Raw genomic sequence first — 26,220 nt, forward strand, 5'->3', positions numbered from 1 at the left:
TTGCTAGGACAAGTCATTGGCTGACAATTGCTAGGACAGGTCATTGGCTGACAATTGCTAGGACAGGTCATTGGCTGACAATTGCTAGGACAGGTCATTGGCTGACAATTGCTAGGACAGGTCATTGGCTGACAATTGCTAGGGCAGGCCATTGGCTGACAATTGCTAGGACAAGCCGTTGGCTGAGATTTGGTGGGCAGGCCATTGGCTGACAATTGCTAGGGCAAGTCATTGGTTGAGATTTGCTTGGCAGGCCATTTACTTAGATTTGCTAAGGCAGGTCATTGGCTGAGATTTGCTAAGGCAGGTCATTGGCAGAGATTTGCTAAGGCAGGTCATTGGCTGAGATTTGCTAAGGCAGGTCATTGGCTGAGATTTGCTAAGGCAGGTCATTGGCTGAGATTTGCTAAGGCAGGTCATTGGCTGAGATTTGCTAAGGCAGGTCATTGGCTGAGATTTGCTAAGGCAGGTCATTGGCTGAGATTTGCTAAGGCAGGTCATTGGCTGAGATTTGCTAAGGCAGGTCATTGGCTGAGATTTGCTAAGGCAGGTCATTGGCTGAGATTAGCTAGAGCAAGGTCATTGGCTGAGATTTGCTAGAGCAAGGTCATTGGCTGACAATTGCTAGGACAAGTCATTGGCTGACCATTGCTAGGGCAAGTCATTGGCTGACCATTGCTAGGGCAAGTCACTGGCTGGCGTTTCCTAGAACAAGTCATTGACTGAGATTCCTTAGAAGATGTCATTGTGTGAGATTTGTTAGACCAAGTCATTTGACTTAGATTTCCTAAATTAAGTAATTGGGTGAGTTTTGATGTAAACCGTCACAAACCCAGTGAAGTGAACAGCCTCAGATGATACATAGACATGTAACAAATCTGCCTACATACGTTTTACATGCGTATCTGCCGTCTTCAGCTTTATATAGTCTTTAGAATGTGCACATGGTGTTAGAGATTTCCCCTTCCTGTAAAGCACTGGGAGTGGATTCTTGGCATGTAGCCAAGACAGCTGATTGGAGGAAAGGCACACACCCCCACTCCACATAGGCAGAGACTTGCAGAGCTGTGCTGTGACAAGACAAGCTTTCTGCTAATCTATTTATAGCAACCTCCCACAACACAAATGTCAGCCTGGTCTTATCTCCTCTTATCTTGTCTGAGAACTTGTCAGAGGTTATGCTGATAACTCAGCAATGAAGCAGCAGAAAGAGACAGGACTTTGGAGAGAGATCAGAAAACACTACAGAGAGATTGCTTATGTCTAATTTCATGAATCCAGTTTACATCCACTTTAAGTCATTGGCTGAGAGCTACTAGGCCAAGTCATTGGCTGAGATTCAGTAGACCATGTCATTTTTTGAGATTTGCTAGGCTAATTCATTAGTTGAGAATTGTGAGGCAGAGTTATTGGCAGATTCAGTAGTTCAAGCTGAGATTAAAGTGATATTAAAGGCTTTTTTTTCTTTTTTTCCCTAAAAAAAAAAAAAAATATATACTTACCTGATCACATTTTGCACACAGCGGTCCCTAACCTCCTCTGTGGCGGTTCTTCACTAGCGCTGTCTGCTCCTTCTTCCTCCGGGTGCCCCCTTGGCAAGCTGTGTGGTTGGGGGCACCTGTGTATGCTCCTGAGCCGGGCTGTGTGTGTCCATAGACACACACATCACCGGTTAGCCGGTAGCCCTAAAAGACAAACAAATTAAGGCCTAACTCCAGCTAACACTTTTTTTTTTTTTTTTAGGCAGCTTTTGTTTTTTCTTTTTGATAAGTAGCTTAAACAAAATTTAAAAAAAACTTACCATTGGAAGCACACTTACCAATGTAATATGTAGAGGAGAGCCCAGTCACATGACCATTGTTTTTTCAATAATGGAATTTGCTTAGCACTGTGGAACTTCTTTTTAAAAATGTGCCTCAGTATTGGGAACAACTGCAGAGTATATCAGATAAATTACCCACTTAGATACAAACTGCCTTGGTAATGCTATTAGTATATTAAATACAGTATCTCACGAAAGTGAGTACACCCCTCACATTTTTGTAAATATTTTATTATATCTTTTCATGTGACAACACTGAAGAAATGTCACTTTGCTACAATGTAAAGTAGTGAGTGTACAGCTTGTATAACAGTGTAAATTTGCTGTCCCCTCAAAATAGCTCAACACACAGCCATTAATGTCTAAACCGCTGGCAACAAAAGTGAGTACACCCTTAAGTGACAATGTCCAAATTGGGCCCAATTAGCCATTTTTTCCTCCCCGGTGTCATGTGATTGGTTAGTGTTACAAGGTCTCAGGTGTGAATGGGAAGCAGGTCTCATACTGGTCAATGGGAAGCAGGTCTCATACTGGTCACTGGAAGTTCAACATGGCACCTCATGGCAAAGAACTCTCTGAGGATCTGGAAAAAAAAAAAAAAAGAATTGTTGCTCTATATAAAGATGGCCTCGGCTATAAGAAGATTGCCAAGACCCTGAAACTGAGCTTCAGCACGGAGGCCAAGACCATACAGAGGTTTAACAGGACAGGTTCCACTCAGAACAGGCCTCGCCATGGTCCACCAAAGAAGTTGAGTGCACGTGCTCAGCGTCATATCCAGAGGTTGTCTTTGTTAAATAGACATATGAGTGCTGCCAGCATTGCTGCAGAGATTGAAGGGGTGGGGGTCAGCCTGTCAGTGCTTAGGCCATACGCCGCACACTGCATCAAATTGGTCTGCGTGGCTGTCGTCCCAGAAGGAAACCTCTTCTAAAGATGGGGCAATACCTGCTTGAAATACACTAGTCAGACATAACTTTGACCTTCCACCTAATATCAAGTAGGTCCCCTTTTTGCCACCAAAACAGCCCTAACATATTGAGGCATGGATGCCACCAGACCTCTGAGGGTATCCTATGGTACATGGCTCCAAGCCATTAGTAGCAGATCTTTTATGTCATGTAAGTTGAGAGGTGGGGCTTCCATGGATCAGACTTGGTTTTCCAGCACATCCCACAGATGCTTGATTGGATTGAGATCTGGAGAAGTTAGAGTCCAAGTCAACACCTCAAACTCACTATATTCCTAAAGCCATTCCTAAACCGTTTTTGCAGTGTAGCAGGGCACACTTTATTGAATAAGGCCACTGCCACCAGGGAATACTTTTTCCAAGAAGGGGTGTACTTGGTCACCAAAAATGTTTAAGTTGGTGTCAAAGTAACATCCACATGAATGGTAGGACCCAAGGCCAAGGTTTCCCAGCACAACATTGCCCAAGCCATCACACTGCCCTGCCGGGTTGCCTTCCTCCCATACTTCATTCCGGTGTCATCACACACCCAACATGATGTAAAATAAAACATGATTCATAAAACCAGGCCACCTTCTTCCATTCCTCTGTGCTCCAATTCTGATGCTCACATGCCCATTGTAGACATTTAGTAGTGGACACGGGTCATCATGGGCAGCTATGGAGCCCTATAGACCACAAACTGCAATGACCATTTTACTGCTTTCAATGTACCAACTTCAGAGACAACATGTTTATTTGCTGCCTAATATATCGCACCAACTTTCAGGTGCCATTGTAACAAGATAATGTTTTTTACTTAAAGTGGAGTTCCACCCTAAAATGATACTTACCTACATCTTCTCGCTCCGGGTCACCTGAAAAACAAATGGATAATCGCAATTTTTTTTTTTTTTTTACTTACCTCGTTTAGAAGAAAATATACTTACCTTACTTCCTCTTCCTCCCCTCGGCGGCCACGGCGATTCGTCACTTCCTGGCTTTGCAATGATTCCTGGGAGCTGAACGCCATCGCTCCCAGGAATCAATGTGCCTGCACCGGCCTCGACGTCCGTTCCGGTGCAGGCGCGTTATACCTTGCTAAACAGCTTCTGGGCATGCCCAGAAGCTGTGCAGGGATGACGCTGTCGCACCGGAAGTGACGGCGGGGCCGGTGCAGTGCATTGTGGGACCGAAGAAGATGGAAGAGGACGCAGAAGAGGATCGCACTGGCTTCAAGCTGCCCACACCTGAGATGGCAGCACTAAGGAATACATTGTCAAGGTAAGTATTTCTTCTTTCAGGTAAGTGCGAACCGGGACAGATCAGAGGCTAGCCATTCTGGAATGTACTAGCCCTGACTGTCCCGGGGGTATTTTTATTAAAAAAACGTTCACTGGGTGGAACTCCGCTTTAACCTGTCAGTTAGCATAGGGTCCTCTATGAGTCCTTATACTCCATTAGACATTATGATGTATATTTTTATACTTGACAATAATACTTTGTACTCGCCAGACCTACCCATAAGCATCCACTCTTGAAGAAGTGAGCTATGTTCTCACGAAACGCGTTGTTTCAAGATGCCTCAGTTCCATCATGCACTGTTTCATAGTATACTTGCGAGCATGTATATATATATATATTTGTATTTATATATACCTTTTTGTTATGTATCTGTGGTCATACATGACAATTGTTCCATTTTCAATACATTTATTTATTTTATTCTATTGGCCCCTTTGTGTTCACCTCAATTCAAAGTCCCAGGGCAGCCTTCTCCTTTTTGTACACTGTCAGTGGTGATAAATTTATGGCTGATCGGCGTATATGCTTGATTGTATTGGAATTCATCCCTAATATGATCTTCATTTTTTCTAACAGGATTTATGCAGTTTATTCAGTCTGTTCCAGTTGCTGAAGTCCTTGCCACAGAAGGAAGTATTCAGGTGAGTGTTTTGTGTCAGTGAAATGTTCTACAGTGCAGTATTAATCTCCACATTGGCAATAGAGGGCATTTGGTGTTGAACACGTCTATTCGGACCTCCAGAGTCCCGTAGAGCGCTCTATTGACCTGGCAATAATGTTTTTTTTCTAAGCTGCCCGATTGTTCCCACCAACTGTGGCCAGTCAGTGTCATCAGGGAGGAGCTCCGCTATATATCAGCCACCTGTTATGTCACCATGTCATAGTGGCCAATTTGAGGGATGATCCCTTGAATTGCTGTAATGAGCTTCTCATTGACAAGGAGAGGATTCTTTTGCAGCAATATGAGAATGTTTGTAATAAAATGTCAACCTTCTTCATCCAATCCTACTGTAATATTACATTAAAGCTCAACTCCAGCCAATGCATTTTATTTACTTTTTGGCTTTTATTGCTTAGAACGTGTATGAATAAAACCAATGCTTCCTTACAGAAACGAGTATAGCAACTTGTAAAAACTCGATGGAGTCAGGTTTGTTTACTTGGCTACAGCTTCAGTCACATAACTTACCTGTAATGAAGTTCACCTTCCAGAAAGATGCCAATTGTTCCTTGGTTTAGAAATCTTCCCTCTATTGGTGACCGGCCTTCTTTGCAGCACTGAATTTCCAGCGATGTGTGGGTTAGTTGCCTCGGGTCTAACATTGCGCCCCTCCCTGTCCTCGCCTCTGTTCATTAAAGTGCTTGGATTGTTTTCACAGAATACAAAATGTGAATAGGAGAAAGAGGAGAATAAATGACAGGATCCTCTCTCCTATTAACAGAAAGTGTTGTATTATGTGAAGACGATGCAAAGTCTTTTATCAATAAGAAGACAAGAAGGGGTGGGCAGTCGTGGCAACTTCAGTGTACAGCAGTATTAGACCGGGTAAATCACCCGTACAGCGCTGGAAGTTCAATGTTTTGATTAATACAGAAATCTGTATTGTCGCATTCATCCTTGTGTTTGTGTTGCACCACATATTTGAGCCCCCAAAACGCTTTGGCTGTTTTATACTTTTTTTTTAAATGAAATAATACCAGCTTTAAAGATTTGTTTTTGCACACTTAATTCTTTAGTCTAGATCTCCCTTTAGAATTTCTATAACTGGATTCCAAATTCTGGGTACCATAGTCTGGGGGTAGCCTGTTTGTGTTAAATGATAGGTTCACCTTTTTTAAATAATAAAACAAATTCAAATTGTTTTGCAGGTAAACAAATATGCATTTACTATTTTTTTTCTTTTTTCATCTATGGAACCCTAAAAGCACATTTGTTGAATGCGGCCCACCAGGCCATTTCATGTGGCCCTTGCACCACAGAGGACAGAACTCCTCTGCCAGATCCTGTGTGTCTTCATGCATCTTTGGAGAGGCTTGTCTCTGCTCCCATCCCACCATCTCAGCAGTGGCATAAGAGATCCTACAGATCCTGCGGCTCTCTTTGCCGCCACAGCACCCCCTCGTCTATGTCTACCCTGGTCTCAGCATTCAGCAGACACTAGCAGCTGACTCCAGCCCTCCTCCGGTCCTCCTCCAGACCCTGCACTTTATGCTTCCCAGCTTCTTCCCAGCACAATGCAACATGGGTGAACTGTGAAATGAGGGAGAGTGGGGGGCTCGACTTCTGATGGTGGAGGGGTCTTGATATCTGATGTAAGGGGGTGGTGGGGTGCTCTGAACATCTAGTCCTACAGATACAACCGGCCCTTTGAGGGCAACCATAATGCTGATGCGGCTCTCGATAAAATTGAGTTTGACACCCCTGATTTAAAGTATTGCACCCCTGATCAGCACATCACGGGTGCAATGTCAGGCTCCTGCAGACTGTCATTGTAGCTGTCTGCCTGTACCTCCAATACAGGCATCCAGTTACTGAATGACAGGAAGCTACGAAAGTGCTCACTAGTGCCCTTGCAGCTCATTGAAAACGCCAAGCATTCAGCCGCAAAGGCTGAGGGAACTTATAGGCATTCATTTACAGAACTCTGTAAGTGAATGATGCGGCCACATGAGTGGAGCCCTGCATGGCTGCACTATTTTCAAATTCTGACAGCGGGTGTGGGGAGAAGATCCCCGGCTGGCTGTCACAGGGGGTAGAGCTGCAGGAGCGTGAACATGTTACATGTTCCACCCAAAAAATGGATAAAGCATGTAACATGTTCCCAAAGGTAAACTTATATTTTCATATTCAATGTTTTTATTAAAGTTTATCAGAGAGAACAAAGGAAAGCACGGTATCTGCCATACAATAGGATGTAGTAACTAGTACCGCATGGAATGGTGCGAATGTCAGAACAATAATAATAATAAGTATGCGTAAACAATGTAAATGATTCCAGAAGTGAAGTATATAAGGTACAGAGTATTGTCTTGCACCCCCCCCCCCTCCCCAGGCACCCCATTTGGGAACAAACTGTGCCGTAAGGGGAAGGCAATACCACCAACATTAGATTTTGACGTGTAAACAACTTTGAAGAGAGAGATAATAGATTCCAGTGTAAAAGTACAAGGGAAAGGGACTGGGGGGGGGGAGATGGGGGCAAAGGTGAACTTATCTTTGAAGAGCAGCCTCATCAGGGTCATTACTCCCCATCAGAGATGTATAGTAACTAAGTAGAACTACTTCACTACTGTACTTAAGTACGGAAAGGCGGTATCTGTACTTTCCTAGAGTAGAATTTTTTTTCTCCTACTTACACTTTTACTTCACTACATTTTTTCAATGATTTCAATACTTCTACTCCGATATTTTTTTTTGTGCTGCATAGTTACTCGTTACAATTATAAAAATTACCACTGCCAGAACAGTAGATGGCAGGTTTCATGAAGCTCAAAAAATGTGTATAATGTCATGTGTAAATCCGCACATACGAAAATAAATGCTACTGTATGTATAAATAAAAGCTGCATTTGAAATAATAAAAAACAGTATGATGTTCATACTTTTGACTTCTTTCTTTAATAACTACATAACACAGTACTTGTACTTTTACTTTCAGTACTTGAGTAGCAATTTTTTTTTTCAAAACTACTGGTACTTTTACTTTCAGTACTTGACTAGCAAAATTAAAAAAAAAAAAATTACTTGCAATACTTAAGTACAAAAAATGTTGAATACTTTAGTACTTCTACTCAAGTCACTTTTTGATCGAGCACTTCCACTTCTACTCAAGTCACTTTTTGATCGAGCACTTGTACTTTTACTCAAGTATGGGTTTCGAGTACTTTATACAACTCTGATCCCCATATGGAAGTTATTGACCTGGCCACAAATTGTTGGAGAGTCCAACGCCTCAATGATGTATGTTCAAGGCTTTTATTGCTGTTTGTGTCATTATTAGAAACATTTCCAAATCCTTCCTAAGGGAACACAGACACATTTTTAGTAGAATGGAGGTGTTAGAAAGTCTTATCTATTTTTATGTTATTTTTTTTCTGTGCCCTCCAGTGTTGTATTTTTTTTTTACGAATGTAATTTTTTGTCACAGAAATCATGATCTGTTTTTCTTTTATAGAACTTTTTTAGGAAACATTCTCCGAGTGATAAAGGGCCATATGGAATAAGTGCGGAGGTCATGGACACATATGTAAAAAGTTGTGGTAAGTTTTTAATATAAAATGTGAAATGTGTGTTCTTTTACAAGACATTGGTTTGTAAATGAAGCTGCATTTATCTTGGCCTAAAAAGTCCTTCATCCAACAGTATTGCTGAAGTGCAGTTGCTGGTAAATGCCTATTATTCTAGATCTACAGGGGTGACTGAATCTCTGTGACCAAGGTCCCTGTGGAGATCCTTTAAAACGAGGCCACGGGATTGACTTCTGCCCAAGCCAAGGCTAGGCTGTGCCTCTCCCTTAAAACAGTATCTCTCCTGCGCTCAAGTGGTATGCGGAAAGGTGAATGTTCTAGGTGGTTTTCAAGGCACAGATAAGGTGGTCTTGCTGCCCCCTCAGGACCAAGGGTTTCCAAAAAAACGCTGTAAGACCATAACAAGAGGAGGGCGCACCAACCTTGTGCATTACCACTAAAAAGTGTATTAAAATCCAAAATGGGTAGTGTACAATATACCCAACAAACATAGGATATGTACAAGCATGTAGAAAATGGGAACCGCTCGCTTCCAGACCACTTCTCTACTCCTGGATAGCGTGATGGCGTCCACAAAAACCTGGTATGGCCTACGTGTTTCGAGGGAGAACCCTCTTCCTCAGAGCCAAAATTGGAGTGGCAGAACGTGTAAGCCATACCAGGTTTTTGTGGACGCCATCATGCTATCCAGCAGTACAGAAGTGTTTTGCAGGCAAGCGATTCCCATTTCCTACATGCATGTACATATCCTATGTTTGTGAGTATATTGTACGCTACCCATTTTTGATTTTTAACCACTTGCTGACCGCCGCAAGTACATTTACTGCGGCGGTCAGCCCCTCCTGGGCAAAGTGACGTATATATACGTCACTCGCCCGCGAGCCAATAGGGGGCGAGTGCGCGCCCCCCCCTGCTCGTTCCCTGACATGTCCGCGTGAGTGACCGGCGGACCCGATGTTCGCTCGCGATCGTCCGCTGCAGAGGGAGAAAGGCAGGCGGCTGATATAAACAAAGCCGCCTGTCATTCTCCCTTGTGTAAGTGCAGAGATCATACGATCCTGCTATGTAGGATCGTATGTCTCTGTGGTTACATGAAAAGCCACGCCCCTTTACAGTTAAAAGCAGGCCCCTAGGGACACATTTAACCCCTGCATCACCAATAAAGTTAACCCCTTGCCAGCCAGTGTAATTTTTACAGTAACAGTGCATATGTATAGCACTGATTACTGTAGTAATGTCACTGGTACCCCCAAAAGTGTCAAAAATGTCAGTCAAGGGTCCGATCTGTCTGCCGCAATGTCGCAGTCCCGCAAATAAAATCGCAGATCGCCGCCATTACTCGTTAAAAAAAAAAAACACAAAAAATGACAGAAATCTTTCCCTTAGTTAGTAAACGCAATAACTTTTGCGCAAACCATTTAATACGCTTATTGCGATTTTTTTTTTTTTTTTACCAAACATAGCAGAAAACAAATTGGCCTAAAATGTTAAATTGAGATTTTTACATTTTTTGGGGGGGGAATTTCATATAAAAAAAATGTGAAAAATATTATTTTTTCAAAATTTTTTGTTTATAGCGCAAAAAGTAAAAATCGCACAGGTGATCAAATACCACCAAAGGAAAGCTCTGTTTGTGGAGGAAAAAGGACGTCAATTTCATTTGGGTACAGCGTCCGACGACCGCGCAATTGTCCGTTAAAGTCACACAGTGCCGAATCGCAAAATACCCCCTGGTCTTTCAGCAGCCAAATCCTCCGGGGCTTAAGTGGTTAATAAACTTTTTAGTGGTAATGCACAAGGTCGGTGTGCCCTTCTCTTGTTTGTGCCTCTCCCTTACCCAATCCACGCTCCTGTGAGTTTACTATCCTATAATTTATACTTCAACATTAGTGAGCAGTAGAGGTTTGGTCATTTGACAAGTGGAGTATTGGAGTGGACTTTACATCAAAAGAGGGTGGAGAACAAAGTGAACCTGTGCTTTCTCTATGCAGAGCAAAGAAATGGGTTTCCTTAAAGTGGTTGTAAACCCTCACATATACCCAGTGAAGTGACTGGGTGATACACAGAGATGATACAAATCCTCCTACATAAGTTGTACCTGTTTATCTGCAGCAATCTTTCCTCTATGTCCATTCAAAGTACAGAATTTACACAGAATCACTCAGCTCTGAAAAGCAGGGGGCGGAGAACTGAAGTTACATAGGTGAGAAGAACTCTGAGAGCTGATTGGAGGGACGAGTCACACCCCCCTCCACACAGCTCACATGAACAGAGCTGATGCTGTCAAACATCTGGAGATCCCTCCCCTGTGAACATTTTCTCTTGGTGTCAGTAAAACCTTTCAGAAATGACTTGCTGATAGCAGAGGAACGAGGCAGCAGACAGAAATGACACTTAGTGCTCTGGATTGAGATAAGTACACACTATAGAGCAGGGGTCTCCAAACCTTCTAAACCAAGGGCCAGTTTACTGTCCTTCAAGCTTTAGGGGAGGTGGACTGTGACCAGTGTGTGTTGAGAATGCCTCAGACTTTGTGGTCAGTGGGAATAAAAAAAAAAAACATAGCACCCCACTGGTTAGGAGGAGGAGGAGGAGGATGACTAATAGTGCCCAATCATTGGTATTGGTGGGAGGAATAATGCCCCCATCGTTGGTGTCAGTGGAAGGATTAATTCTCACATCACTGATGTCAAAAGAAGAATTTATGCTTTGTCAATGGGTGGTATAATACTTCATTGTTGATGTCAGAGGGGGGAATAGTGTCCATGGGCCACATTTTGAGACCACTGCTATAGAGGGATATGCTTTGTTCATATTTCATGTCTGAGGTTTACAACCACTTTAAGGCAGAATTAAAGTCCCTACTGAGAACAGACAGGCTCTTTATTGCAGAAGAGACATGCAGTGTCTCTTCTGCAATAAAATCAACTTAACTGCTTGCAAGCAGCAAGCAATTTTCAGCCCATTCATTTGATTTGGCTGAAATTGCTCTGGCTTGCACCACAACCACCACTTTTAAAAACATACTGCAACCAGGTTGAATACTAATGCTGTACCATGCGATCCAGTGCAGGCAAACACACTGCGTTTGGGGTATTGTTAGGAATCTATTGACACTCACAGTAGATTGCACACCTAGTACCTTTCGAATGTACTTCAGCAAACACGCATGGAATACAGGTTTCCTGCACCACATTCTGGTGTGAACCACCAGTTTAAGAAATAGCTGTTTGACTATGTCATTTGCAGATTGATTTTGATTGGGAGTTCTGGTTCATTATAATCACCTGGTGCACTCTCTGTGTTCCAACCAAAAGAAGCTGCAGTCTCTGCATCCTTTTTAAAGTATTTAACCCTTGGGGAGTATGTCACCAAATCCAAATTTCCTATTACAGAGGATGCCTAAAATCTGGCTTGTATATTAGTGCAGACTTCTGGTAAAAATCACAAAAAGCAAAAAAGCAAAAAATGACATTTCTAGGGGTATTTTGTAAAACAATAGTGTACAGAACACCGCCAGGTTGCCATACTATATTGAAGGGACTGCAGATTGAAAACAAAAGGTATTTTTTTATAACATTAAACTGCAATATTGCTTGTTTATTATTATATATTCTATATTATTCTTTTTTATTTGCTATATTTATTTTTCTGCAAAAGTGGAAATGCCCTTAGTCTCCATTCACACTACCGCGACTTGTCAGCCTGACAAGTTGCGGTCCATTGAGTAGTACAGGACCCGTTCTAATAGGAGCGACACAAGTCGCTCCGACTTAGAAAAAGGTTACTGTACTACTTTGGGGCGACCTGGAGCGACTTGCATAGACGTTCATTTTATGAAGTCCGTGCAAGTCGCGCCAAAGTCGCGTTGCACGGTACTTCACAAGTTGCCCCCGAAGTAGTACAGAGTCGTGCCGCTGCAGTGTGAATGGGCTCTAGTGCCGGTTCACATATATGCAACGCGGGAACCCTGCAAATCCACTGTGGGTTCCCGCATCGCATTCAATCGTTGACACTGCCATATGTGAATCGCTGGGGGTGTCAATACCAAGTTAACGACACCCCCCAGATCAGTTTGCATATCGCAGTGCGAACTGACAGTTCGGACATGAATCGGATCGCATGGGTGTGAACACCCATGCAATCCGATTGCTCTGGACCCAAAATAGGGTCCTGTGTGGGTTTTGTCCGAATCTGATGTGAATTCAACCATACAATCTGTATGGCTGAATTCGCATCGCACAGACATCGCATGTAACCACTTTATGACCGCCCGCCGCAGTAATACTGCAGCAGGCAACCGCTCCTGGGAAAACTAAGGTAGCTATACGTCGGTCGCACGCAGGAGGCTCCAGCTCCCGCCCCCGCTCGTCAGCGGAGAAGCCAATGCAGCGAGCAGGCGGCTCTGATTGCTGCCTGGCACCCGCGATCGTTCCCCGCTGAGAGAGAAGAACGGGCAGCTGTTGTAAACACAGCCGACCGTTCTTCTCTCTGGAATGATCACAGAGCAACTGTGATCCTTCTATATAGGAACACAGGTCTCTGTGATCATTTCACAGGCCACACCCCCCACAGTTAGAATCACTCCCCTAGGGTCACATTTAACCCCTTGATCACCCACAGTGTTAACCCCTTCCCTGCCAGTGTCATTATTATAGTGACCGTGCATATTTTTAGCTTGGATTACTGTAGTAATGTCACTGGTCCCCCCCAAAAGTGTCACAAAAGTTAGGGGTCCGATCTGTCCGCCACAATGTCACAGTCCCGCTAAAAATTGCAGATTGCCGCCATTAATGGTAAAAAAAAACAATAAAAATGACATAAATCTTTCCTGTAGTTAGGAGACGCGATAACTTATGCTCAAACCAATCAAAATGTAGCAGAAAACAAATTGGCCTAAAATGTTAAATTTTGATTTTTACATTTTTTTTTTTGAGAATGTTATATAGCAGAAAGTAAAAAATATTGTTTTTTTTTTTTTTTTTTTTTTTTGCAGAATTGTCGCTCTTTTTTTGTTTATAGCACAAAAAATAAAAATCGCACAGGTGATCAAATACCACCAAAAGAAAGCTCTATTTGTGGGGGAAAAAAGGACATTAATTTTATTTGGGTACAGTGTCGCACGACCGCGCAATTGTCAGTTAAATTAACGCAGTGCCGAATCGCAAAATAGGGCCTGGTCATTAAGGGGGCAAATCCCAGAAGTGGTTAAAGAAAAGGTGACACATGGGATGTGCCAATTCTTGTGTTATAAGTAGGACAGGAGAGGAAAATGACATTGTACTAATCAGGGATTGTTTTGCCTTCTGGAAAAGCCGACCTCGCTATTTCTCCGCCTTGTTAATAGTAACAGTCATTGTCTCATTACACGGTATTCTTCCTTTCAGCGGGATACTGCGTCATCACATACATCCTCGGAGTGGGAGACCGACATCTGGACAATCTCTTGTTAACCAAAACAGGTCTGTAGTTCTTTTTTTGGGTGCACATGTGGCATCTGCTTGTAGCAGAAGGGAGATGGTGCTCCGCTGTGTGCTCTGTATCAGAATGTCTCCCAGAGAGCCAGGAGAGGTCTTGTATGGGGTATATACATCACCCAGGCTTTTTACATATACATTCCAGAGCCTCTCATCCACGCCAGGAATGCGCTGTCTCTGGCTGCAATTATGTATCCAGATGAGTTCCATTAAAAAAAAAACCTAGGCATGTTCTCAGATAGTGCTCTGTAGACTGGGGAGCAGGAAGGTTGAGCCTGCTTGGAACTAAGGTTTGTAAAAAATATATAAACACGCCACTGTTTGCAAAAAAAAGCCACTGAACTGATCCCTATGCCTTTTAGACCCCATTCACACTGCCGCAACCAGAAAGTCGCCTCATAAGGGGCGACTTGTTAGCGCGACTCTCAGCGCGACTTTGTGCAAATTCAGCGCGACTTGTGTTATAGGCGACTTTGTATTTGGCCAATCAGAATATGATGGTTCTGGGTCATGCTCAATCACACAAAAAAAAAAAAAAAATAAGATTTCTTTGGATTTAGTGTCTGGGGGGTCTAAAAAATGTACCTGTGAAGTTTCAGCTCTGTAGCATGTCCAGAACCAGAAAAAAAAAGATCTTTTTTCTTAGAATTTTTAGTAGCACAGGGATGGGGCTCCGCTCCTTTCACACCTGGGTGTTTATGTTGCAGGCGTTTATCGGGCATTTTTTGGGCATCTTTGGAGGCAGGCATGACATCTGAACTTCTGTGTAGGGGTATATATACACACACACACACATATATATATATATATATATATATATATATATATATATATATATATATATATATATATATATATATACACATACACACATATAGGTGTGAAAGGAGCGGAACCCCATCCCTGTGCTAATGAAATTATTTGCAGGGATGGGGTTCCGCTCCTTTCACACCTGTATGTGTATAAATACATATAAGTGTGTGTGTATATATACCCCTATACAGAAGTTCAGATGTTATGTCTGCCTCCAAAGACGCCCAAAAAATGCCCATGTGTGAAAGGAGCGGAGCCCCATCCCTGTGCTACTAAAAATTCTAAGAAAAATGATCTTTTTTCCTGGTTCAGGACCATTTTAATGCAAAGTCGGATCACAAGTCGCTTCAAATAAGATAAGGAGGCGACTCCCATTGAAGTCTATGGGACAAGTCGGAGCGACTTCAGTAGTGCCAATTATGACGGCACTCATTGATTAACATTGCCTTTGTTATGTCAAGTGACTTGGGGCGACTTGAGGGCACACAAGTCGCCTCACAAGTCGCGGCAGTGTCAATGGACTCTTAAAGAGACGTGGAGGCTTCTACAAAAATAAACACTCATACTTACCTACACTATATTACCAAAAGTATTGGGACGCCTGCCTTTACACGCACATGAACTTTAGTGGCATCCCAGTCTAAAGTTGGCCATACACTAGCCGAAATATTGGGCAAACTCATTTTCGAAAAATGAGAAATCGGCCGTGAGAGCAGACTATCGTGCCATCATGTAATGACCAAATTTTGAACGATAAATTGTTCAATGGACATAAATGAATCTGTTTTTCGTTCAGTTTGTCACATATGCCGAGTGCAAACAGGTCGGCCGAGAAACACATTAACCTTTCAATTTATCGTTCGGTCAAGGGATTTTCAAAACTGTTCCTTCGATTTTTCGGCTCTGAAAAGTTAAAAACGATTTTCTATTTGTGCCCATTAACTGGACAAGAAAAGAACGATCAGACCAAATGACAGATTTTTGAACGATCTTTCGGCTAGTGTATGGCCAGCATTAGTCCGTAGGGTTCAATATTGAGTTGGCCTACCCTTTTGCAGCTATAACCGCTTCAACTCTTCTGGGAAAGCTGTCCACAAGGTTTAGGAGTGTGCCTATGGGAATGTTTGACCATTCTCTCAGAAGCACATCTGTGAGGTCAGGCTCTGATGTGGATGAGAAGGCCTGGCTCACAGTCTCCGCTCTAATTCATCCCAAAGCTGTTCTATCAGGTTGAGGTCAGGACTCTGTGCAGACCAGTCAAGTTCCCTCAAACCCAAACTCATTCATCCATGTCTTTATGGACCTTGCTTTGTGCACTGGTGCGCAGTCATGTTGGAACAGGAAGGGGCCATCCCCAAAACTGTTCCTACAAAGTTGGCAGCATGAAATTGTCCAAAATGTCTTGGTATGCTGACGCCAAGAGATTTCTTCACTTCACTTGCTTTGTGCACTGGTCCAAATAATTTGGTGGAGGGGGATTATGTTGTGGGTTTTCACTTATGGCCATTTGCTGTTTGATTTGGCCTTTTGACAGTTTTACAACTCTGCATAAATGCTGGATTGGCCAGAAGCCTAGTCTTGATCTTTTTGTAGCTCTTAATAGCATTTAAGAAGAGCTACAAAAAGAGCAAGACTAGGCTTCTGGCCAAGCTGCTTAAGTCTGCTTAAAGCGGTTGTAAACCCAAAAAAAAAAAAAAAAAAACCTGCAAGACAAAGGCATAATGGGCTAGTATGCATAGCATACTAGCCCATTATTTGTAACTTACCTTAGAACGAAGCCCCGACACGGACCCCCGGGCATCGCTGCGGGAGCTGCCATGATCCCTCGCTGTCTCTTCCGGGTTCGGCGGCTTCGGCGCGGTGATTGGACGGAAGAGACGGCTCCAGCGCGATGATTGGCCGAAGCCGCGATGACGTCACTCCCGCGCGCATGCATGATTTTCCGGCAAGCTCCCGGCAAATTAATTGAAGGTCCCCCTGGACCTTCAGAGCGCATGCGCCGCTCGCGAGAGCGGCTGCATGCACTGTAAATATCTCCTAAACCATGCCGGTTTAGGAGATATTATTTGTACCTACAGGTAAGCCTTATTATAGGCTTACCTGTAGGTTAAAAGTGTCAAAAGTGTCAAAAAGCGGGATACTACCGCTTTAACCTTATACCTCTTACCTCTGTCAAGGGGTTGGGCTTGGCCCCTTAGTTCCAGTGAAGGAAACTGGTGTTAGCATACCAAGACAATTTGGACAATTTTATACTCCCAACCAGAGCACAAAGCAAGTTCTATAAAGACATGGAAGAGCGCGTTTGGGTTAGAAGAACTTGACTGGCCTGCACAACCTGACATCTGACCTCAACCCGATAGAACACCTTTGGGATGAATTAGAGCGGTGACTGTGAGCCAGGTCTTCTCATCCACATCAGTTCCTGACCTCAAAAAATGTTATTCTGGAAAAATGGTCAAAGATTCCCATAAACACTCTCCTAAACCTTGTGGATGGCTTTCTCAGAAGAGTTGAATCTGTTATAGCTGCAAAAGGTGGGTCAACTCAATATTGAACCCTACAGACTAAGACTGGGATGCAACTAAAGTTCATGTGCATGTAAAGGCAGGCGTCCCAATAATTTTGGTACTATAGTGTATGTAGATGCAGCACAGATCAGATGCTGCATCTGTCACCCTGCCTCCTCTACACTGAGAACTGAGAGGTCAAAGACTGGTGATCATTCAGTTCTCGGTCTTCAGTGAGCAGAGATATGACTGTCAGTCATCGGCTCTCTGCTCTGCCCCTCCAGCACTCACTGGAGCCCTGGGTCTGCTTAACCCTAGAGTCTAACACCCACTTCTTGTTCCCTACTCACAGACCTGTATATACAGGTTGATCACAATCTAGGGAAGCAGAGGGTAGGTGCTGTACTGATTTAATCTTGCAATGAAGGTTTTGGTATATTTTAGTAGTCCTGCTGTACTGTTGTACTGCAGCAGAGAGAAGTGGGCAGAGAACAGGATAGGAGGCTGCAGAGAATAGTTGTGGTAGAGAACAGGATGGCAGGCTGCAGGCAGAAGTGGGCAGAAAACAGGATGCAGAGAGAAGCGGGCAGAGAATAGGATAGGAGGATGTAGAGAGTAGAGTGGTAAGAAGCAGAGACTGGGTGCAGCAGAGGGAACTGTGCAAAGATAAGTGACAGATAATAGTAGGGAAGGAAGCAGATAATGGATGCAGTAGAGATAAGTGAGAAGAGAACAGGATAAGAAGTATGCAGGGAATGGGTGTAACAGAGAGAGATCTGTAGAGACAGATGATAGAGGGGGGGGGAAGCAGATAGTGGATGCAGTAGAGAGAAGAGGAGGAGGAAGCTGATAGTGGATGTAGTATAGAGAAGAGGCAGATGATAGGTAGGGGAGGAAGCAGATAGTGGATTCAGTAGAGAGAGGAGACAGATGATAGTAGAGGAGGAAGCGGATAATGCATGCAGTCGAGAGAAGAGAAAGATGATAGAGGTGGAGGTAGCAGATAGTGGATGCAGTACTGTAGAGAGAAGAGGCAGATGATAGAGGTGGAGGTAGCACATAGCGAATGCAGTAGAGAGAAGAGGAAGATGATAGAGGTGGAGGAAGCACATAGCAGATGCAGTAGAGAGAAGAGAAAGATGATAGAGGGGAAGGTAGCAGATAGTGGATGCAATAGAGAGAAGAGGGGGAGGAAGCAGATGCAGTAGAGAGAAGAGACAGATGATAAAGGGGAGGTAGCAGATGCAGTAGAGACAGATGATAGAGGGGGAGGAAGCAGATAGTGAATGCAGTAGAGAGAAGGGGGGAGGGGTGAAGCAGATAGTGCATGCAGTAGAGAGAAGAGGGGGGGTGGGGAGCAGATAGTGGATGCAGTAGGGAGAAGAGACAGATTATAGTAGAGGAGGAAGCAGATAATGCATGCAGTAGAGAGACGAGAAACATGATAGAAGGGGAGGAAGCAGATAGTTGATGCAGTAAAGAGAAGAGAAAGATGATAGAGGTGGAGGTAACAGATAGTGGATGCAATAGAGATGAGAGAAAGATGATAGGGGAGGAAGCAGATGCAGTAGAGAGAGGAGACAGATGATAGAGAGGAGGAAGCAGATAGTGGATGCAGTAGAGAGAAGAGGAGGAGGAAGCAGATAGTGGATGCAGTAGAGAGAAGAGGAGGAGGAAGCAGATAGTGGGTGCAGTAAAGAGAAGAGGAGGAGGAAGCAGATAGAGGATGCAGTAGAGAGAAGAGGAGGAGGAAGCAGATAGTGGGTGCAGTAAAGAGAAGAGGAGGAGGAAGCAGATAGAGGATGCAGTAGAGAGAAGAGGAGGAGGAAGCAGATAGTGGATGCAGTAGAGAGAAGAGGAGGAGGAAGCAGATAGTGGATGCAGTAAAGATAAGAGGAGGAGGAAGCGGATAGTGGATGCAGTAGAGAGAAGAGGAGGAGGAAGCCGATAGTGGGTGCAGTAGAGAGAAGAGGAGGAGGAAGCAGATAGTGGGTGCAGTAGAGCGAAGAGGAGGAGGAAGCAGATAGTGGGTGCAGTAGAGAGAAGAGGAGGAGGAAGCAGATAGTGGATGCAGTAGAGAGAAGAGGAGGAGGAAGCAGATAGTGGGTGCAGTAGAGAGAAGAGGAGGAGGAAGCAGATAGTGGGTGCAGTAGAGCGAAGAGGAGGAAGCAGATAGTGGGTGCAGTAGAGAGAAGAAGAGGAGGAAGCAGATAGTGGGTGCAGTAGAGAGAAGAGGAGGAGGAAGCAGATAGCGGGTGCAGTAGAGAGAAGAGGAGGAGGAAGCAGATAGTGGGTGCAGTAGAGAGAAGAGGAGGAGGAAGCAGATAGTGGATGCAGTAGAGAGAAGAGGAGGAGGAAGCAGATAGTGGGTGCAGTAGAGAGAAGAGGAGGAGGAAGCAGATAGTGGATGCAGTAGAGAGAAGAGGAGGAGGAAGCAGATAGTGGATGCAGTAGAGAGAAGAGGAGGAGGAAGCAGATAGAGGATGCAGTAGAGAGAAGAGGAGGAGGAAGCAGATAGTGGATGCAGTAGAGAGAAGAGGAGGAGGAAGCAGATAGTGGATGCAGTAGAGAGAAGAGGAGGAGGAAGCAGATAGTGGGTGCGGTAGAGAGAAGAGGGGGAGGAAGCAGATAGCAGATGCAGTAGAGCGAAGAGGAGGAGGAAGCAGATAGCAGATGCAGTAGAGCGAAGAGGAGGAGGAAGCAGATAGCAGATGCACTAGAGAGAAGAGACAGATGAGAGGGGAGGAAGCAGATAGTGGATGCAGTAGAGAGAAATGAGCAGAGAACAGGAATGGAAGGAACAGGATGGGTGCAGAAAGCAGACATAGCAGAGAGAGGTGGACAGAGGACAGGAGGAGGGTGGGCAGAATGTTGAAGGGGAGGGATCCAAGTTTTACATCCTAAATATATCCCCAGTTCTACAGAAGCCAGTTATTAGATTTCCTAATTTCTTCCTAGTTTATCCCGGTTTACTGCTGGCTAATCTTCTCAGATAGGACCAATGATACAGAATTCCAGAACATGTTGGAGCCTAGCTGCAGTTATGAACAAAGCCTTGCCCCCCCCCCCCCCCCCTGCTCCTGATCAGACCTCAGATTGGCTTTCACCCTCACCATATAGATTCAGGTGAATGTTGTGTATGACCATACTGGGAGGCCATCCTTAGAGACTAATGGCTGGACCCGCACCCAGCTCAGTGCTTCCTTCTGGACGGCCATTTATTCTCTCTCAAGGTCAATGAGAAGCCCGGAGGTTTGCTATAGGAAATATGGAGGGGGGAGGGTTTTCAACATTTTTCTTTATGGCTGCTTGTACACTTTTGGAGGCCAGCTGGGATATTCAGGATATGAAACCTTTCTCCACTTGTTATAATTCTGCTGCAGACCTCCTACTGTAGCATCCTTTGTCCTTTACATTTTCCTCCTGGAATTTATTGTCTATATACATATTGTGAACTGCGCTAAATCCAATTACTGCTTCATGTCAGTGATTGCAGAGGGCATGATGTGCAGCGTCTGCCATGAGCTTCCTATGGGGAGATGGCTGGTCCGTCTCAGTAAACAGATGATGGATTGTTGCTAGGTGAAAATGATCCTCTTCCCCCTCGGTGTTACTCCAATCTGTCAGCAGAGGGCACTGTATATCCACCATATCCTCCTCCTTGCGATGCAGAGATCAATTTTTTTTTTTTTGCACGCAAGAATACAGAGAGAAGATGCTTTGTTTGTTAAATTGCTTGTTTTGCCTCTAACATTCTGAAGCATAAATTGAGTCTGCGGATAGATAATCACATTGTGCAGAAAAATGTTATATTATTAATGTTCGCTTCATAAAACGTCACGCATGGGATGATATCCTGCGTATGCGAATTGCCTTCGCTTTCTGTGTTGCTCTGCTAAATAGCATGCCAATCGCTAATCACCTCTGGATGGTCTGTATCTGGGCACTCCCTGTCATTTGGCATTGAATCACACTTTTCAGGGCAGAATGTTAAGGTGCAACTCCAGGCAAACTAAAACACAGGTAAAATCGCAATGCTTGTCATTCTGTTCAGCTACCGTATAACTTTCATACCGCTGCTTCAGAGCGTGCAAGTTTTTACATTTACGTGTTACATTTTTATGTGTCACCTGCCCACTTCCAGCCTTCCCAAAAAGATTTACATTCACACTTTCATGTAGCAGGAACAAGGTTTTGGTTGAGCGATTCTTACGCGTGTCGCATAGGCCCACCCCTTTCTTTTCACTGGGCTGCCCTATGCACGCTTGTCGCCCGAAAAAAAGCTCCTGCTCCTTTTCAGGCGACAAGCTTCACAGGATTTTTAAAGGCGCGGTTTGCCGTGATTGCCACATAAAATTTGCAGCAGAATCACATTGCATTTGGGGTGCCATTAGGGGATGACGGCACCCAAACAGGTGTTGCATTTTGTGCAGTGACTGCCAGGCAATTTCCAGACTATTCTGTCCGTGATTCCAAATCGTGAAGTGTCAGTGGAGTCAAAAGTGATTGTAAATGCTCAAAATGTATTTTTTTTATTAAAATAACAAACATGTTATACTTAAATGCTCTGTGTAATGGTTTTGCACAGAGCAGCCCCGATCTTCCTCTTCTCTGGTCCCCTGCCGAATGCCACACCCTGTTCCCTCTCCCTCCTAACTGGCTGTGATTGACAATGGCTCCCTCTGCTGTCTCTGAGCCAATGGGAAGGGAGAGGGCCACTGCTCTTGTGGACATCACTGGATCAAGATCAGGCTTAGATAATGGGGGGGGGGGGGGGGGGCTGCTTGAAGAATTTGTTTTACCTTATTGAAGAGAATGCATTAAGGTAAAAAATCTCCTACCTTTAGAACCTTTTTAACTGCTCTTGATGACTTTTGAAAAAGATCCATCTGTAGTGATCTTTTCCATCTTTTCCATTAGCTCTGCTGACAGGACAAACATTTGATAAGAGAATTCTGTAATGATGCCTCATTGCCAGTTCTTAGCTTTTCAATATGGCCCACTATAGGGCCATTGTTTGATTCTGGATTATTGTCACCTTAGGACAGGTAGTGTGTCACTGGTCAGATCACCAGGTGAAAATAAAGGTGAAAAAGCTAAATATGCACCGAAATTTACCCATGCACACGCCTGCAATATATTTCCTAAATGCAGAAGTTTTGCTAAAAAATTCCTCAATCTACTGTGTGTGGATGGACAAATTTCCCTATTGGGCTCTCCTGCTGCCACCAGTTGTAAGAATACCCGAGCAACAGCTGCATCTGATTTAGTTCAGTTGCTTTTCGGCCGCCTTTCCACTCCTTAGTTTTGTAGAATTTTTGTTGAATGGGAAGGAGCCAACAAAGCCACCCATTAAATGCCTTGCCTGATAAACCAGAAATTTGAATAAGGTATGGCCAACTTTAGTGATTGGCAATAGGCACTCCATCGTGGAGAGACATGTCTTGTGCCCCTTCATACCTGGAAGTTCTAAGGCTTTCACTGTGCAGTGGTTGGATTTGGTACATTGCTTTATATTAAGCCATATGGGTAAGAGCAGCCACACCTCATCCCACAATGAAGTTCTGTTCTGTTTATACAGTACAAGAACAATTGGATAGGTGGTGGTGCTCTTTCTTAACTAGTCTTAAAAATGCCCCCTTACCCACTCCAATGCCTATGCTGACTAACCTGTGTAAAAGAGACTCATCTCTTTTCTCCCCTGCAGCGGCCACTGGCTGACACAAGCGATCACATGACCAGGCTGAAGGGGGATGTTTAAATCTGGGCAGGTGATCCCCTGTGTCAGTCAGTGGCAGATGCAGGGGAGACAAGAAAGGCTGGTTATACTTGGGAGCAGTGTTGCCACCCATAGGCTCCCGTATCCCGGTATTGCCACCCATAGGCTCCTGTATTGCCGGTGCTCCCTCCACTCCCCTGCAGCTGCTGCTGACTGACACGGTGGAGCCAGATTACGTGACCAGACTGGAGCGGGCTGAAAACAGGTAAGCATATACATCTTTTTTTTTTTTTTTTTTTTTTCGACAGTTAAGTTAGCATAGGTGTTAGGAGGGAGGAGAAAATATAGTAGAAAACACCTGTAGTAATTCCCTGAGGTGGTTAGCAGTCAGTGCACGGACTTGTAGTCTCCTCCTAGCACTCGAGCAAACATGTAGATAAAGGAAAGCTGGCAGCTCGATCTTTCGCAATTAATACATTTCTTAATCCAGATGTGGTACAAAATAATACAGGGCTTACGTGTTTCGGCCATGGCCAGTCATTTGACTACTGCAGTAATTTCCCTAGCACAACCCCATCCCTCCTTGCACTTCTAAGGCCTGTCCTCTTCCTGGAGTGTCTGCTTACTGGCTGTGCTGGCCCAGCTTCCCTGCCTCTTCCTTTACCTCCCTAAGTAACGGTTTGTGTAGCAGACAGGGGAGGAGTGAATGGGAATACTGAAGTGTGCCGCTTGAAACTGCAGACATCACTTCCAAGATGGCGGCACCTAGCAGCTTTAGCTCTTCTGTATCACATTTGTATTTGTTTTTGCCAAGGTAAACATGCCAGGATTTTTTTTTTTTTTTCCAAATATAAAATTTTTATTAGACAAGCGATACAATCGAAATTTCAAACATAAACATAGCAGAAAGCATTCTTGCAAATAACAACAGTGCGGTATTGGCGGGTCCAACACTTCCACCACCCGTTATTTTTGACATTTTTTGTTATAGAGGAGAAAAGGAGAGAAGAACAGAGGTAAGGGAATGATGAAAGGAGCAAGGGAGGGGGGAGCGGAAAAGAGAGAGAAAAGCAAAAGGGGGGGGGGGGGGTTTGGAGAGGAACACAGGGAAACGAGGGCTATCGGCAGGAGGCGAGCACAGCAGGGATGCACATGCACTATCTAGGGGGCGACTGCGTACTCAAAAGTGCAGCACCGCCCTCAAATACAACAAACGGGTCCCAGTTTCGCCAGAATGGCGCATACTTCTCATGTTGGTGTCGGGATGACAGGATCAGGTCCTCCATCCTATTGATATCTTCTACCCTACGCACACCCAAATCGCAACCGTGGGGGGGAGGGGGGGGGCGGCGAGCGCTTCCAGCAGAGGGGGACACAGGATCTGGCAGTGGTAAGGAGATGCCTAAGAATCGACTACTTGTAGGAAGATGCCGGGAAATCCGACAGTTGCAATAAGAAGAAGGCAGAATCGTTCAGAATCAGATGGTCAGTAAATGTCTGGGTAATCCTCCGTATTTCCGACCAAAAATGTGTCAACGATGGGCAGGACCAAAAGATATGGAGCAGGGTCCCCTCGTCATCCTTGCATCACCAGCAGCGGTCCGACACCTCAGGAAAACACCTGTGGAGCCAGGAGGGTGTATAGTACCATCTAGTGAGAATCTTAAAGTTGGATTCCTGTAGCTTAGTGCACATGGAAGATTTGAGTGCAAATCTGATCATGTATTGGACCTGAGCCGGCGAAAACAAATGGCCCAAGTCCTCCTCCCATTTACGCACCCAAGGCAGGTCAGGCTGGTCCGGCGGAGATATGAGAAGACCATACATTTTAGAGAGGGAACCGGTGAGGGGATCCGGGCTGGAGCACAGCTCCTCAAAGGGTGTCAAGGGGTGGTTAAAGGCGTTCAGAGATTCTCTTTTATCCCTCAACAAATCACTTCTATCCATACAGTGTAGTGCCCAATACCATAGTGTACAGTATATGCAGGGAACGTAATTCTCCTATCACTTTTTTATTTCCCTTTTTATATTTCGCAACATTTGGGTTTTGTTGGGTTTTTTTTAGTTGTAGTTATAGATAATTACAGCTTACATCTATATGTCACCCTATTGATATGTTGTTTATTGCATTAGGAACTTTAGGCTTGGTAACTCGTGTGCTATTACACCACAGTCTTCTTAGAGCAAAGACAAGCTCAGTTTCTGCCAATTACTTATATTGTGTGTGGATGTTCGTTTGACACATTACAGGAAATTACATTTAGCTCAGTAACTCCCTTTCATCGCTGCAAACAGCAATAGAAAATGAGTATGCAACCTGTAATCAGACATGTCTGGCTCATCCCTGGAAGTCAAACGGCTGTTCAATGGCCGTTAATTGCATTACAAATCCTCCCTGATTCTCCTCTTTGAATTTCTTGGTGTCGGATGGATTCATAAGAGATGGATATTTAGATAGATTAGCTGACACATATTGGGCCTTTTTTTTGGCTTTTTAATGCAAACATTTTAAAGTGATTATTTTAAACTGCAGTGGAAAAGTGGAAAAAGATTTATTTTAGGTCCTACCCACATTGTTTCCATGGCTTTGATAGAACTGTATATCCATGTTACAACATTTTTTAAAGTGAAATAATATGAATGTGTAACTGGTATCATGGATTCATAGATCAATCCTATCGTTTGCCAACAGTTGAGGCCGGTGGTATTCTAGTGCGTGGAATGTTTTTACATGAGGCCCTTTATACCAACTTAGGTAAAGGGATTGTAAAGGCAGAAGGTTTTTTATCTAAATGCATTCAATGCATTTAGATTAAAAAAGGTTCTGTGTGCATCTGCCCCTCTAATACTTACCTTAGCCCTCTCTCTATCCAGCGATGTTGAAGGACTGTCTCAGCTGCCCGGGACTCCCCTCTACATTGACTAAAACAGCAGTGTGGCGTGATTGGCTCCCACTGCTGTCAATCAAAGTCAGTCAGCCAATCAGAAGAGAGAGGGGGCAGGGTCATGTAGCGGAAGAGTGTCTGAATGGACACAGGGAGCTGCAGCTCGGCTCGGGTGCCCCCATAGCAAGCTGCTTGCTGTGGGGGCACTTAACAGGAGGGAGGGGCCAGGAGCACCGAAGAGGGACCCGAGAAGAGGAGGATCCAGGCCATTCATTCTGTGCAAAACCAACTGCACAAAAATCAGGTAAGTAGGAAGGTAAGTAAGAAGGTAAGCAGGTAAAGCTTGTTCAGCTGTACATCTCCTATGGATCACAAGAGTGCAGTTTGTTCTGCACTCCTGTGCCCCGTTTTCAGCAGAGAGCGGGCTGAGGTCTGCTCTTGCTAACATCACAGAAGTCGGTCCAGGCGTCGCGTCAGCACAACCACAGAGTTGGG

General features: G+C 44.3%; 1 protein-coding gene across 1 annotated transcript in view; it reads left to right on the forward strand.

Moving 5' to 3' along the window:
- The window catches only part of PIK3C3 (phosphatidylinositol 3-kinase catalytic subunit type 3), a 389,362-nt gene that overhangs the window by 185,235 nt on the left and 177,907 nt on the right, over positions 1 to 26,220 (forward strand). Inside the window, exons 19-21 of the mRNA XM_082248227.1 lie at positions 4,653 to 4,717; positions 8,252 to 8,336; positions 13,712 to 13,786. Coding sequence (XP_082104353.1) covers positions 4,653 to 4,717; positions 8,252 to 8,336; positions 13,712 to 13,786 — 225 coding nt within the window. The remainder of the gene's footprint in view (positions 1 to 4,652; positions 4,718 to 8,251; positions 8,337 to 13,711; positions 13,787 to 26,220) is intronic.

The sequence above is a fragment of the Pelophylax lessonae genome, assembly GCF_965119305.1.
Source record: "Pelophylax lessonae genome assembly, chromosome: 1".
Classification (NCBI taxonomy): domain Eukaryota; kingdom Metazoa; phylum Chordata; class Amphibia; order Anura; family Ranidae; genus Pelophylax; species Pelophylax lessonae.